We start from the raw sequence: 16,229 nt of genomic DNA, 5'->3' as shown, positions 1-16,229 counted from the left end.
TACACTGATTTTAATTATTTTTTGAAAAAATTACCGTGATGTTTCTGGGGACACAAAGAGCACAGAACACCTTGACGAGTGTAAAACAAACACGTCTACTTTTACACTGAATCCAGGAATCCTGTCGAGCTCATCAGCATTCAGGAAGCAGCAACGTTTGCAGGCTGTGCTTCACCCGAATGTCATCTAGAATCAGGTCATTTATTCACATTTGCACCATTTTGTGCATGATCTTGTGCCTAATTGACTGCAGAGGAGCCTTTGTGTGCCGTCTCTCTCACCCTCACTGAGATCATGAAGTCAGAGGCTGGACGTCAGAAAATAAACCGGCTGCAGAGAGACAAGGACGACCCCTCCTCAACGCTCCACTGCGTTACCGCAATCACGCTCATGCTCGGTGTGAGCATGTTCATGCACATGCTCGGTGTGAGCGTATTCATGCACATGTATGTGCTGTGTGCAGGCAGGCGGGGGGATTGGCTCAGGGTCTCATTCTCAGTCTAAACCACCTTAAATCACGTCACGAGCTGCCTTTTCTTAACAGATACTGCAGCCTGGATCAATAACACCAAACGCTGGCATATTAAAGGCAAACAGAGGGCTGTTATTTGGTAGCTTTCAGAGGCTTTTGGTTTTCATCACTGATGTTTTTGTCCTTGACATTTCCTGTTAGGAATGTGCTTTGCTCTCTCAGCCATATCTTTCTTATTTTAAATAAAATTAGGGGAAATTTTGATCATACTTTCAGTCAATGCCTAAATTAAACAAGAGGGGAAATACAGACACCAGCACTTTCCCTTTAGGGATTATATAGTCTTCATAATCACCCCAAAATCAATAATATTACAATCTGTAAAAATTATGGCCCTTACCTTGTTCCCACTTCATTTATACATGAAGGAGCTAGAGCCTAAAATTAAATGAACAGTTGTTGGATAATAATATGAACTGTCAATAAGCAAATTTATGTGACAGTTATGTGACATTAGTGACGTTTGTTTTTTTTTGTTTTTTTTTGTTTTGTTTTTGCCTGTCCCGTTTGGTTCTTCTGCCATCAGAATTATTGTCTAAAGGTGAAGAAAGATGCCCAACGGATTTACTTTACCAAATTGACCATCCCAGCTTTCCCTTAATGGTCTATTTGATTCACCTTTTATTGTTTATTTTATTTATTTTTTATTTTCACTTGCTAGATACGGGACAGACTTGAATGAGGAAAAGAAAAGGGAGAAAAGAAGAGGGGGAAAAACAGCGGAGAAGAGGGACAGGGATAAAGGGCAAAAAAACAAAAACCAACTACCGGTAAATAAGCAGACAAAAAAATACATATATCAATCACCTGGATCACCTGTTGAGAAAGAAAAAAGAAAACAAGCAGAAGAAAACGAGAGAAATACAATAAACAACATCACGATGATATATGGGAATATAACAGTAGATACTCAATATTAAACATTATTTTGCAGCATGTAATATCGTTAGTGATGTTTGTACTTGGTTTTAAAGCCTTTACTTTAAAATTAGGGCTGTCAAATGATTAAAATTTTTAATCAGATTAATCACAGCCTAAAAATTAATTAATCATGATTAATCGCAACTCGAAATATGACCAAAATGTGTGCAAACATACGGACAGATAGCGGATTTTTACACACTTGTTAGTGTTATTTAATGCTAAGACCACGCTGAGTGGCCTGCGTTCACTCAGCGTGGTCTGACGTAGGCTGGGTGTTGTGCTGGAAGCGAATTAATCACAGCCTAAAAATTGATTAATCGCAACTCAAAATATATGTGTATATATGTGTAAAAATCGGGACAGATAGTGGTTTTTAACACACTTGTTTGTTTTATTTATTATTAATTGTGAGTACAAGCAGTACAAGCAGAACAGAGCTTCAAATAATTGTGAGGGATTTTTACTGAATGTTTTCCACCCGTTTAAATCTAGCACATTGTTTTATCCATATACATCTTCAAGTTCACAGAACATAGGCCTAATTCAACAGGCAAAATAGAAAAAATCTCCAATCATCCTTTTGGGTAAGGTAGATTAGTGCAAAAAAAATATGAACAACAGTGAAAAGTATTGTTTAAATCACATTCAACCATAGAACAAGCTCTAAACACACGGTCCTCTGGTCTACTCATCCTTCAGCCAGTTGCTGAGACAAACCAACTTGTCCACGTTCTCTGAGTGCAGAGCAGACCTCTTCTTGTTCACAATGTGCCCTGCTACAGAGAACAGCCTCTCACAGGGCACTGTGGAGGCAGGAGTGGCCAGGTATCTGCGAGCTCTGTAGCGCTGTATGGCTCTGTCCTGCTGTACCTCCTCCTCTGACTCAGAGTCAGAGTCCATCTGCAGCAGGCTCAGCCTCTTCTTGGCTGGACCTTCTTCTGCAGTGTGTGATCTTCTAGGAGAGTCTTCATGCAGCATGCCTGCCAATGTTTGATACATTTAATCTAAACCTACAATTATGGTCACAATGACAGGCTCACCTGCAGGGCTCTAGAAGTGTCTCCAGTCTCTGGAGTTTGTCCCACTCTGGAGGCGTCAGGAGGACAAGTTTATGCTTTTGTTTATCCAGAGTTGCGGTTACTGCAGTTTGGTTGCGGATCAAGCGCTTCACCATCTCCAGCGTGGAGTTCCAGCGCGTAGGCACGTCCTGGGCCAACGGCTCCTGCTTGCGCCCCAGTGACACCTGCTCTGCGTTCAGCTCTGCTGTGTTTGCTGGGCTGTGCTTAAAATGGCCAACAATTTTGCGGCATTTGGCCAGCGCAGTGACAAAGCCACTGTCTGCGAGACTCACTGTGATGCATCTCTGTAGAATGTGCGCGGTACACGGCATGTGATTGAATGGCATGATGCGAGCCGCGGCGATCATATTGCGGGCACTGTCCGTGCCTACTGTTGTCACCTTCTCCTCAATTCTCCACCTGCGAGCAACAGTCTGGAACTGCTCTGCACAAGCCTCCGCAAAGTGCCGCTCTTCCGTTTTCATTATAGTCAGCGCAAAGGATGTCAGACCCCAGGCTTCAGTGATTAAATGCGCAGTAACTCCCAGGTAATTGTCATTACTCAATGATGTCCAGTGGTCTCCTGTCAGAGCCACGCATTCTGTGTGAACTAAAGCCTCTTCTTTTTTCCTTTTCTCCGTTTCATACAGTTCGTGGATTCGAATTGTTATTGTGCTTCTCGCTGGGGGCTTGTAGGACGCGTCCTGAGATGCAACCTTTAAAACATCCGCAAAGCCCTTGTCCTCCACAATGCTTAGCGGTCTACAGTCCTTTGCTATCCATTTGGCTATATTGTCGGTCAGTTTGTCCAAAGAAGACTTACCGAGTGGCCTGCGTTCACTAAGAGTGGTCTGACGCAGGCCGGGTGAAGCTGCTGCCCCGACAAACGCGTGTTTGGCATTAAGGTGGTATTTTAAGGTCGAATTTCAACGGTGAAATTGAAACTCTTTACTACAGTGAGTGCAAATTACAACGCGTTTGTTTATTGTCCCATCTATGTTCTTCTTGTATTTAAATTCCCCATCCAGAAGGCCATCCTGTTCCTGCTTCTCCATTTTCAGTGGCGCGGTAAACAAATCAAGTGGAATTATGGGAGCGACTTATCTGCGTGTTGATGCCAACAAGATGCCAACAAGACTTTCACAGGCCTTGGCAACTGGTGGAATGGCTCACCCAGAAGACAGGAGAATAATGATTAGGACTGTTGTAGAAGGAATGCGAGTACACTGCCCCAACCCTAACAGAGCTGCTTGTGGGGAGGTAGCTAGAGCTATTGTATCTAAGTATCCCGCTACCTTTGCAGATAAGACTGCAGAAGGTGAGCAATTAGGCTGTGGTTATTATTCCCTACTCAAACAGCTTAAAACAAGAGTTGAACATGTAAATAGAGACAATGTCAGCAGCAGAATCCGGCAGCCAAGGAAAAGGTCTACCAGGGAAAACAATGAGGGTGATGTTGCCATCAAAAGGGGGAGATCTGAACTTGATAGCTATGGTTGCATCAACTGGCAACCCACAACCCTACCAGAAGGAGAAACGAGTGAAACTTTGGAGACAAAAAGACAGACTATGTCAACTGTCTTCAGATCAGCAGGTCCTCAAGCAATTGAAACAACAGATGTAAATACTTATATGTCTTTGACTTATATTTACCAGAGGCACATGCTTAATTCTTGGCCTGCCCCCACCTTATGTGAGGTTCAAGAGCATTGGCCATTTCTTTTTACTAAAAGAGGCCTCTGCACTCACTTCCACACACTCACAGATATTGAGGTAGAGACACGTCTCAGTGAAGCCCTTCTTACGAAAGGAAGGAGAATTTTGAACTTCTTTCAAAGCCAGAGACTTCAGTGGAACAAGGAGATTGAACATCTGCTACGTGAGTGCGACAGTGCAAAGCTGAACCACAACCAGATCGCCACAGCAGCCATCCTCCTTCTGATGAAGTACTTCCAAGAAAAAGAGGACTCAATCTTCATCTTGGCTGACGTAATTATATTTAAAATTTTACACATGCACTCTCAATACTGTCAACATAAACAAAGGAAAATATTTCAATGATTTTGGGTATCATCATTCAAATCAGTTCATTTTGTGTTTTAAAGGCTTTTTCCACCAAGATGTCTGTTGAGAGAGAGATGACCTTACCCATCACACCAAGGGTAATAGCGCTTGGTAAGTAAATAGTTTCAATCCTGTTGTAATATTTTTGTAAAAAATCTATGTAATTATTGTGGTATTTGTACCCACAACAACTTACTTAACAGGGGTTTGTCTGTTTTATATTGTATAAAAATAGAATACACACAGTTTGCTGCTGTTTCTCTTATTATTTATTATACACAATGACCAACAGGAAAAAACAGCCTAACACTTCAGCACAGGCCAAAATGCAAAGACATAAGGCAGTTTTTTCCTGTAATTGATCATAATTTTCATTAGATAATAAATAATAAGAGAAATAGCAGCAAACCGTGTGCATTCTATTTTTGTACAGTGTGAGGCCTGCTATCCAGCATTCTTGTGGAAACCTTATTTGTAAGGGTGAGCACATTGTCTTATTGGACTCTTGTCTGTTTTTAGGGAATAATTTCATGTCTGCAAGCCGCTGGATGATCAGTTTGGAGGGCAAGGTATTTTATGAGCCTGAGCAGATGCATGACTTTGCCAGCACCCTTGCTGTCTTCTTTGCGTCATACTACGTTTTCAACCTTGAGTATCAGGAGTCAGCGTCCATCACACTGGAGATGATACAGAGGTAAATACTTTACACCATTTAAGAATGAAATATATGTGATAGCTTGACTACAGTTGCAGAAACATATAGGTGATTGCTGTAACGTATGTTTTAATTTTGAAATTAAAGCAGCCTTTTTTCTGTTAAAAGGTTCTTTGTGAGGATCAATCCAGACATGGGAACAAAATGCCCTGCAAAACTTGGTACAAGCCGCAAGACAGGTCGTGTCGTAAAGAGGAAAGTTACAAGCATCTGCCCTCGGATCACCACCTTCCTCCAGCGGCTCTCTGAGTTTGAATGGAGGACTTCCAACTAGGTAAGAACAGAGATGATAATATCTTTTACATAGCTGATAATTATACTGTACACACATCCATACAACAGTATGAATGATCTCAGACAGATGTGAACAAGTGAATAACCTGAGCAAACATGAATATTGATTATGTGTCTTTGACAGGTGGTGATGTAGACTACGCTGAACCCGACCATCCTGGTAACGGAAATCTAAATCCCATGTCACATTCTATTTCCTGGGACCCACTGATAATTATTACATTTTGTAAATGAGTTTTGTTTTACAATTGTAATAGTTTATTTAATGTTCATGCTGGTGGGTTTGTCCTGTTTTTAGTGGAATGAAAAACTGTTTTCCTTAAAAAAATCAGACAGAAAGGTGAAGGACTGTGTAGTTTTCATGTACGCTTCTATTTATTTTGGTTATTGGCATTGTTTTTATTCAGTTGAAAAATGTTTTTCTTGTTAAAAAAAAATATCAACAATAAATGTTGGTTTAATTCACTATTCTGAGACTACTTTATTGAATTATATTGTTTTTTGTAAATGTTCTTATATTGAATATGAATGTTAATATTATTTTATATGCTGTAAAACACAATTACAGTCTAAACAAATTATACTGTACACAATTACAGTGTTATACCATAAACCACATTTGCAGTACAGTGATACTATAAAACTTAATCACGGTAAGTCTTTCTAACTGTAAACCACGTTTACAGTAAAGCTGTTATACTGTAATATATGTTTACAGTAAAGTGGTTGAACTGTAAAACATCACAACAGTAAAGATACTGTAGATCAGTAATTACAGTAACTTACTGGCAATAGTGTTGCCAGTAAGTTACTGTAAAAATACAATAAAATGTCTAACAGTGCACTGAGATCTGGTGTTGGCCAGAGGGGCCGATGGCGCGATATGGAAGCCTCGCTTCTGTCAGTCTGCCCCAGGGCAGCTGTGGCTACAACTGTAGTTTGCCTCCACCAGTGTGTGAATGTGAGAGTGAATGAATAGTGGCATTGTAAAGCGCTTTGGGTGCCTTGAAAAGCGCTATATAAATCCAATCCATTATTATTATTATTAGTGTAAATTGATGTCTGTACCGTCTTTCACTCAGTAACGATCTCTGTGATGAGGTGACTCGCACCTTCATCGGTTCCATTAGGCTTGATTTAAAGTGTAAGTTCATTGTGGATTCAAATCTGAGTTCTCATGCCTTAAAAGCGCTTTTAGTAACTTCAGAAAAGTGTGTGAGCTAACATCGTCTGAAAACATGAGGCACAAAAACTGTCCTGCTCTGCTCTGCATGTTCTGTATGTACCAGAGCATCAGTGGATGTGTTGAAACTCCAAATGTCAGATACATGCTGTGCAGTTCAGCACTGAAGCACATGGGGCATAAACAACTCATCCTTTGGATTTTAGTGTAAGATTCACATAGGAAACAGTACACAGGCTGTTACATCAGAATCTGTTCACACATTGGAGAAGAAAAAAGTACCTAATACACATTTAGACTTCCTGTCACACAAAGCTGAAAAAGCCTAAAAAATACAATTTTTATCATATTTTGTTGTATTTCTATGACCGAGTTTGTACTAAGTACCATAACAAATAAAGAATCTAATAACTGCCAGCTCCTTAAATAAGGAGAGGTCATTTGATTGATGGAGGAACAAAAACAAACACAACAAAGAATCATTTCCGCAAGGAAGTCGGTTTGTTGAGGTTTTAGGCTTAAAGGGGTGAATATTTTACCTCACTCAGGTTTCCTGTCGCTGGCGTTTTGTTAGAAGCCGGTGATGCGAGATAAATCCAGACCACTGTTTTATATGCAGTAGAGTTTCTGGTCTGTCTGTTTAAGTCAGCAGGCCTCCTAAAGAGATGTGACAAGCCTCTCAGATAAAAAGAAGACGATGTGACACACAGAGCTCTTTAGATAAAATCATGTCTGAGAGCAGCAGAAGACGGTCAGGTCTGTCCCACAAATACACTGCAGGAGCAACATGTCTGCTCACGCTGAGCGCCTCCATCACTCAACACATCTGACCGCTTTAATGTCACTCCAACGTTTAGCAGTGTTCCTACAACAACACTTTCATGAGGTTTTTTTTTTTCAAATCTGATAAATTTGTAGGTGTACATATTCATTATTAATACTTACACATGGAGTTCGTCTTGTTCATAGACCAAGTACAGGAAACTGGACAAGTGAAGAAGAACAGTGTGATGCCTAAAAAAACAGGTATGGCAGATGAATAGTATTTCAGAGCCATGTTCTTAAGAAACAGGAATAAATCCAGCAAAGACCTGACAGATGTATGAAAATGACACAAGAACTGAACTGACGATCAGAGGCGCATCTCTGATGGAGAGATGGATTTACACTGTGGATGTCAGGAGGAGGTCCAACAGCTGCATTTCAGGCAGTCGTGTATGAGATCTGAGATAAAACTGGTGAATTATGAGACCAGAAAAGTACCATCAGAGTTTGATCCACCATGCAGTAACATCTGGAAACATCTGATTGGCAGCAGCTCCCTTTTTCAGCATGACAATGATCCCAAACAGACTGCCAATGGAGTAAAAACATACCTAGATAGAAACACATAGAGGGACACTATCAGTTATGGATCGGCCGCCCCAGAAACCTGACCTCAGCATTAATGAAGCAGTGTGGGATCATCCTGACGGAGACCACAAAAAAAGGCAGAAACATCCACAGAAGAGCTTTGAATGTCCTTCAAGAAGCCTGGAGAACTATTCCTGAAGATCCTTACAGAGATGACAGAGAGCCGTCATCTCTGCGTGTCATCTCTTCAACCTTTAGCTCAGAGAGGTCAGACTGAGCTAAAGAATGAAGGTGTTTGCGCCAAATGTTCATTTTCAAGCTTGTTGGAATAGTAAAATGTTTTGCCTTATATGCTGTATTTAAATACATGTTTGCACATGTTTCTAATTTTCCTCTAAAATTTAAAGAAGAGAGGAATGGCTCAAGACATTTGCACAGTACTGCATGTTTTATATGTCCTATCAGGAAATACTTTTTGTTTGTCCCTCTGGTCTTTAGGGATATCAGCAAAGCTAATGGAAATGTTAGCCACATTAGCTGGACAACATGCTAATGCCAAAGATTCTCTAGTTGAGAGGACCAAAAATAAATGTAATCCACGATGTCTTCAGATCCTGAGAGTGCACGTGTTTCCTCTGCAGCCATCAGTGCTTCATTTGGTGCACTTTGCTGGCAGCTGAGATATTTTTGTGTTTGAGTTTCAGCAAAAGTGGCTGTTTGTTCCATGTTTGAGAGTGTGCCAAATGAGCTGCCAGGCAGGCATTATGTAAGCCATGTAACATGGTGACATAGATAAGTAACAGAAAACTCTGCATGCCAACAAGGCGTTTCAGGGATTTCAAACACAGACAGAATATGTAGAACAGCAAATGAGAAGAAAAACCTCAAAAACCTAACTTTAAACTCTCCAAAGCTCATATTTAACAAGCCGTTCATGACTTTTACTTTATTATAATGTTAGCTGCACAGATAAATTAAAATATAAAAGTACCAATAAACCTTGCACAGTTTAGAGTACTCATCTGTGTTTCCATTGTGTCACATTATTCTAATCTTGGACTGTTGGGTCCACATGTGGCCATGTCTGCAGTTTTCTTTGGACAACTCAGCTGCAGGCCCACCTGATATGGGCCAGATATCAGGTGTGCAGGACCATGAAAACCAGAACCAGAGCCCAATTGGGCCCAAATGTGTCTGCTATGTGTGAGTCATACTAATGAAATCAAACTGCAAATGACAATTTTAGAAATCTTTCTCTAAATTTGATAAGAGCCGTCATTCCACTTCAGACTCTCAGGACCGAGACACCAAATACTGAACATTAACCATAACATCTGATAAGACGTTGAAGTGCAGAGAGTCACCGCTCTGCTGAGGGGCAGCTGCTCTGCCGAGGAGCAGCTGCTCTGCCTCCATCGCTGGCAATATTCGGTGATCAGTGTTTGGTGGCGTGACAGCGGGAGGCTTTTCAGCATCCGTCATCTGAGCTGCTGCATTGTTGTCCCCGCGGAGAGGAGCGGGAGGAATGCTCAGTTGGTGGTGTGGAGGAGGGAGGGTCAGAGAGAAGGGGGGTCTATACTTAGAGGACTGACTGCATGTTGCACCTGTCCTCCACTCATCATCATGCAGCTCACGCTTCGAAGGACGACGCTACACCCGCGAGCTGGTTTTGTCCACAAATTCTGAAATGAAGCAGAAACGATGCAAAGACACAACCCCAGCCCCTACACGCCAAAGAACTGTGATTTATGCCGCCACATGTTCTGCTGAGAGGAAACAGATTCAAGTTCGCATCAGTCAATAAAACCAAAACAGAAACACAGGCCAGGCGTGACACCACGGTAGCCCTTCATCTACTTCCAGAGCTTATTAGAAACAAAAAGAATAAATGATTAGACAGTTTGTATTTAACTCATGAGCTCTATATAAAAGTGAAGTTAGAACAGACGGGTCTTAAAAAGACTCTTCTTGTTCCTCAGTTTGTGTGGGGCTCTCTCAAATAATGTCAACCACCAGTTACTATGGAAAAATATGGATTCTTCGACCCGCTGACCAATGTTGCTGGGTGTCTGTCAGGGTTCCTGGGTCGTTGACCCAGTGATTTCAGTTTGTTCATGTTCAGTTTAGTTCGCCACATTAATGTCCTCACTTCCTGTTTTTTCCCCGTGTCAGCTTGTCTCCCGCGTCATTAGTCAGATTATGTTCAGCCCTGTACTCACCTGTTTCCAATCATTGTCATCATTCAACCTGTGTATTTAAGTTCCTCGGTTTCACCAGTTCTCTGTCGTGTCATTGATGATGTTGATGTTCATGTGATGTCCTTCCCGTGCGTTTCCTCAGTTCAGTCAGCCATTCAGTTTTCCAGCCAGTCAGTGTCCGTTTACCTTCTGTTCATCCACTCCTTATAATAAATCCTCACCAGTCTTCACCCACCTGCGAGTCCTGCGTTTGGGTTCCTTCTTCCTCTCGTCCACGACACAACTCCTGACAGAATGACACGACCCGTGCCACGAAGACACGCTTGGAACCCAGCGGACTCGGACCTCTACGAGCGGCAGGAGGTAGCGCTCTCCATTTGGGCGGAGAAGCTCAGGGGGAAACAGCGGCTCTTCTCAGAGAGGGAGCACGTCTTTGAGGGGACTCGCCTGGCTCTGGGCGGGCCTCGGAGACGCCGCGGTCCTCCACCTGCTGCCTCACCTGCAGCGGAGCATTCGCCGCGGAGAGTGGGCGTCACAGGCCAAGCTTCGGCCGCTCGCTCTCCCGCTGCTCTGCTCCTCGCTCGCCCGCGAGCCGTTTCACTTACCGGACCTTCAACCTCGCCATGGCACAGCGGCTCCGCCTACCACCTCGGCTCAATGGAGGCTCCCGTGCCAGAGGCTCGGCTGTGTACCCCGCCTGCTGCCTCTTCCCGGAGAAAGCGGCGCACACGCCGCCATAAAACGGACTACTTTCAGCCACTCCCGATGGTGAGCTCCAGTGACTGTTTTTCGCACTCACCATCTGATTACTCACTTGAAACGCACTACAGACCCACTTCTGATTCATGGGGAGTCTCCCTCCTAGACGAGGACGTGGACTGGGAAGAGTTTTTCTGCTCTTCTCCAAAGACTGTAAATAGTGATGGCAGAAAAACCAGAACAACCTCCAATAAACCTGCCAGTAACACACACACCGCCACTATTTCCACACCCATTATTCAGCCATTTCCCACCAGCACGGGGGCCCAGCCTACGCCCACACCAGTGCCAGCCCCCAGGAGGAGGGCAGCTGTGACCCGGTCTACCTTCACACCTGCTTCTGTTTCTCAGGTGGGGGTGACTGGTGTCCAGCCACCTTCCGTGCCCGTCCCAGCGCCCAGGCTGAGGGCAACCAGAACCCAGCTTGACCCCCCTGGAGGCTTGGAAGAGCTAACCGGTCCACCTGCTACTTCACCTCTTCATCCACCTCCTGATCCAGCTTTTCATGCCCTCGCACTATCACTGGTTAGGCTAGCTGAGGTGTCCCCTGCTCAGGCCCCAGCTTTATTAGCCCAGGCTGCACTGTTGTCCCCTTCACTAGCTCACTCTTTAGCTCAGCCATTAGCCTCACCGACCTCTGTTTATCCATTAGTCTCCTCAGTCCAGTCAGTTCCCTCACCTGCTGTTCAGCTTTCACTCCAGTCAGTTCCCTCACCTGCTGTTCAGCTTTCACTCCAGTCAGTTCCCTCACCTGCTGTTCAGCTTTCACTCCAGTCAGTTCCCTCACCTGCTGTTCAGCTTTCACTCCAGTCAGTTCCCTCACCTGCTGTTCAGCTTTCACTCCAGTCAGTTCCCTCACCTGTAGCTCAGTCTCCACCTGTAGCTCAGTCTCCACCTGTAGCTCAGTCTCCACCTGTAGCTCAGTCTCCACCTGTAGCTCAGTCTCCACCTGTAGCTCAGTCTCCACCTGTAGCTCAGTCTCCACCTGTAGCTCAGTCTCCACCTGTAGCTCCAGCCACCTGTAGCTCAGTCTCCACCTGTCCTCCAGCCAGTCCAGTCTGCTCCTGTCCAGTCTGCTCCTGTCCCCCGGTCGCCTGTCCTCCAGCCAGTCCAGTCTGCCGCCCAGTGCCCTGTAGTCCAGTCGCCTCCTGTTTCCCAGTCGCCTGTCCACCATCCCGTTCAGTTCCCGGACCTGCAGCCACAGCACCCAGAGCCAGCTGTGAGCTCTCCTGCTCCTCAGCCAGGGGTTTCCGCGCCCGCTGGCCCGGCCGCTCCTCAGCCAGGGGCGTCCGCGCCCGCTGGCCCTGCCTGTCTCCAGCCAGGGGCGTCCGCGCCCGCTGGCCCTGCCTGGTCCGGCTCCAGCCTCGGAGCCTTCGTCCTCGCCTGGCCCAGCCTTTTTGGCTTTTGTTTCGCCTGCTGCAGCTCCGGCCTGTGCTTCGCCTGGTCCGGCCCCGTCGTCGCCTGGTCCTGTCTCGTCTGGTCCTGTGCCTGCCGGGCCGTGGCCAGCACGCCTGGCACTGGAGAACCGCCGCTGCCTTCCGCGCGGTCGGCCCCCTGAACTGCTCTGTCGTCTCCTTCGCTGCCGCCGTTGCCTTCCGCGCGGCCGGCCCCCGGACCGCCTCTGCCGGAGTGGCCGCCGTTGCCTTCCGCGCGGCCGGCCCCCGGACCGCCTCTGCCTGAGTGGCCGCCGTTGCCTTCCGCGCGGCTGGCCTCCCGAACTGTGTCCACGTCGCCGCCGTTGCCTTCCGCACGGTCGGCCCCCTGAACTGTCTCGTCTCGTCTCGGCCGCGGACCACGTGGCCGCCCACCGGACCGGCTTAGTGGTCGCGGCTGCCTTCCACGTGGCCGCCCGCCTGGACTGTCTCTGTGTGGACTCCGTCCCTCCGTCCTGGGCCCCCTCCGCCCGCCCTGTTCTGGTTTTTTTTTTTTTCCTTTTGGCCGTTGGGTGCCGGCCTTTGGAGGGGGGGGTACTGTCAGGGTTCCTGGGTTGTTGACCCAGTGATTTCAGTTTGTTCATGTTCAGTTTAGTTCGCCACATTAATGTCCTCACTTCCTGTTTTTTCCCCGTGTCAGCTTGTCTCCCGCGTCATTAGTCAGATTATGTTCAGCCCTGTACTCACCTGTTTCCAATCATTGTCATCATTCAACCTGTGTATTTAAGTTCCTCGGTTTCACCAGTTCTCTGTCGTGTCATTGATGATGTTGATGTTCACGTGATGTCCTTCCCGTGCGTTTCCTCAGTTCAGTCAGCCATTCAGTTGTCCAGCCAGTCAGTGTCCGTTTACCTTCTGTTCATCCACTCCTTATAATAAATCCTCACCAGTCTTCACCCACCTGCGAGTCCTGCGTTTGGGTTCCTTCTTCCTCTCGTCCACGACACAACTCCTGACAGTGTCACTTTGTGAAAATCAATCACAAAGAGACTGCTGCACCAAAAACCTCCAACTGGTCACAAGCTGATTGCTGCAGAAGACGCCAACTTGTCTGCAAACATTCGCTAACTACTGTGTGACTTTGGCCTTTTTTACTTGACCCTCTTTAGTTTCACATCACTTTGAGACCTGAAGCTGAAATAACTCTTGGATACTAACTGAACTCTGAACTTCAGCACCAACACCGACAGCCTCTGCTCCAAAGTCACGTAGCGTTCACTGAACAGGAAGTTCAGTTGTCTTCAACTCTCAGTAGAGTCAAAATGAACTGCAGCCCTTGTTCATATGCTGAAGCAGAGGACAGTCAGGAGAAGCTTTGATGCAGACAGATGCTGGTTTGGTCCAAACATGGGATGTTTGCAGATAAATGCAGTCGTGCTTTCTACTCAGTGCACTGGTGCGATGAATGAATCATGCATATCTCTGGAATAATAACTGGCAGGCAGAGGCCCAGTGTGAAATCAAAATTAGAGGGTAATTGTGGTGCTAAAAGCTTCCCATTAGTGGCGTCATACATCTCCTGTTAGTTAAACCCCCGTCTGCCTGACAGCATGCCACTGTGAATTACTGCAGCACCCCTGGGTCAGTAAACGCCTGAAGGCTGCAGGTACTCATGTCTTTGCTTTGCCTCCCCACCTGCCTGACCACACACCTGCGCAGCTGCCTCTACGGGAGATGAATCCAAATGATTTGGCTTCATTCTTCAGTCCTGGAGGTGCATGCTGGATCCTTACCCTCAGCCCACACCAGGTATTTGTCCAGTCGGTTAGAGGCAACAAAACAAACCCCCAAACTGCTCAATTAGCTGCTTCAGACACAGCATATTCACAGAGTACCTCTGAATAAGCAAAGATATTTTTTTTATTTTCAGGAAACTTTCATCATGTTTTTGGTGAAAATGGCCGGGACAGCTTAATTTGTGGAGGGTTTGCTGGTTTCTGTTGCAGTAAAACAACTTTCTGTGAAACATGAGCATCTTGAGCCGCTGTACTGTGTCCTCGATTTTGATGTGAGGTGTGAAGATGCGAACAGCTGCTGTCGAGCTGAAAATAATTACTGACTCTTACCACTGATTACTTTTTCAGAGCGCCCCCTGCTGACCTCTTTCTGTACACTGAGATTAACAGGAAGTGGGATGACTATGGGACTAGCTCTGGTACAGCTCACATGATCCGGCCCCTTGACTGACTTCCAAAAGCTGGCCAATCAGAAGGAAGGGGGACCTTAAAGAGACAACAGCTTGTTTCAGATAGGTGATAAAACAAGTGAGTAGCATTTGTGATTTTAAAAGTGTGTATCATGCAAAGCTGCAACAGTGGAGTAGGTGTTTTTACTTATAATTCAAAGTATAATTGAACGGGGTGGACTGAAGCACACCTGCTGTGAGCAGACTGCTAATATTTGAGTCTAAATCAGGGTTTACACTGCAGGCCTCAGGCTGCACACAACTGGTTTCATTAAATCACCAGAACAGGGAACAGTTACTCACAGTGCATTCAGGAAACAAAAATAAGAGGCCTCTGTTGTATTCCTCCCCTCCACTCTCACTGCAGGTAATTAGGTCCTTGACAAGGAGACAGAGCCCCCCCCCCCCCCTCCGTATGACACCGGTTAGTGACTACGTGACAGAAAAGCCTGCACACATCATCAGCTCCTCCTCCTCCGTCTCTGCAATACAAACCTTCAGTTTTTGTTAATCAACAAGCTCGATTGTGACGCTTCATTACAAACCATTTATCACATCTGTCACATCTGTCAGCCCCCCCATCTCCCCCGAGCTGCAGAAGGGCATGGTCATGTGACACAGTTACTCACCATCTCACTCTAGTGATCATCAGACTTCTTTCTTTGTCCTACCTTCTGTCTTATTTCCAGACAAGGTGTTGCTCACAGGTGAATATTTATGAGCAAACAGGTGCTTTGTTTCTGGTTTTGGGGGACGTCCATGCAAACATTTCACCTTTATGTAAGTTTTTTATTACTGAACTGTAAAACTTACCTGAGGTGACGTCTGCGTGGTGCTATGAAAACAATGATCTTGCTTTCAGAGTGAGACTGAGTGAGACAGGACAACAAACAGAACAACGAACCAAAGCAAGGACAATGTTTACACAACAGGGCTGATGGGGTTGGAAACAGGTGAGGCTGCTGTGGCAGGGGTGTGTTTATCGCCAGCAGAATTAGGGGCAATGGTCTCCCTGATGATCAGGAAGTGTACTCTCCATAAAGTGTATCTGCCTGGACAGAAAAAGGAAAGATCTCTGGTACCAGAAGCTTTTTGATTGCATTCAGCCCGGTCTCATGGCAAAACAGATATTAAGACCTGAGCTTTGAAAAAGTGGGAACTCTTGCATTTTAACCCAATCGTGTTTAGGAAATAAGTTAATCAAGTAATTTCACTGCTAACCGTAGCCTTTCTAAGGCTTTAACTGTACGACTTCAAGAAAAATAACCCCAAAAAATTAAGTAATGCAGGGGTGGGCAACTCCAGGCCTCGAGGGCCGGTTTCCTGCAGGTTTTAGATGTGTCCTTGATCCAACACAGCTGATTTAAATGCTAAATTACCTCCTCAATATGTCTTGAAATTTTCCAGAGGCAAATGAACTCATTATTTGATTCAGGTATGTTGACCCAGGGTGAGATCTAAAACCTGAGGGACACCAGCGCTTGAGGCCTGGAGTTGCCCACTCCTGAAGTAATGAGAGCAAATGCAACTT

The 16,229-nt window shown here is 45.5% G+C and overlaps 1 protein-coding gene and 1 long non-coding RNA gene across 2 annotated transcripts; one reads left to right on the top strand and one right to left on the bottom strand.

Moving 5' to 3' along the window:
• Window positions 1-3,639: 3,639 nt before the first annotated feature.
• Window positions 3,640-6,060, top strand: LOC147309947 (uncharacterized). The gene is made up of 5 exons (XM_086268089.1): window positions 3,640-4,503; window positions 4,620-4,689; window positions 5,098-5,272; window positions 5,402-5,567; window positions 5,712-6,060. Exons 1-4 carry the CDS (start codon window positions 3,640-3,642, stop codon window positions 5,565-5,567), a joined length of 1,275 nt encoding a protein of 424 aa, XP_086124215.1. The 3' UTR covers window positions 5,712-6,060.
• A 490-nt stretch (window positions 6,061-6,550) lies between these two features.
• Window positions 6,551-11,000, bottom strand: LOC147309946 (uncharacterized). Its single transcript, XR_015125572.1, has 4 exons — window positions 10,343-11,000; window positions 8,034-8,146; window positions 7,716-7,784; window positions 6,551-7,427 (listed from the first exon to the last, which is right to left on the bottom strand). It is a non-coding gene; the product is annotated as an uncharacterized LOC147309946 (long non-coding RNA).
• Window positions 11,001-16,229: the final 5,229 nt, after the last annotated feature.

Source organism: Aulonocara sp. 'chitande type north' Nkhata Bay, linkage group LG17 (genome assembly GCF_057382095.1).
Source record: "Aulonocara sp. 'chitande type north' Nkhata Bay isolate Kocher_YH1m ecotype deep benthic linkage group LG17, A_spYH_male_GT1.1, whole genome shotgun sequence".
NCBI lineage: Eukaryota > Metazoa > Chordata > Actinopteri > Cichliformes > Cichlidae > Aulonocara > Aulonocara sp. 'chitande type north' Nkhata Bay.
Note: the sequence above shows the minus strand (reverse complement) of the source record. Positions and strands in the feature narration are given on the sequence as shown.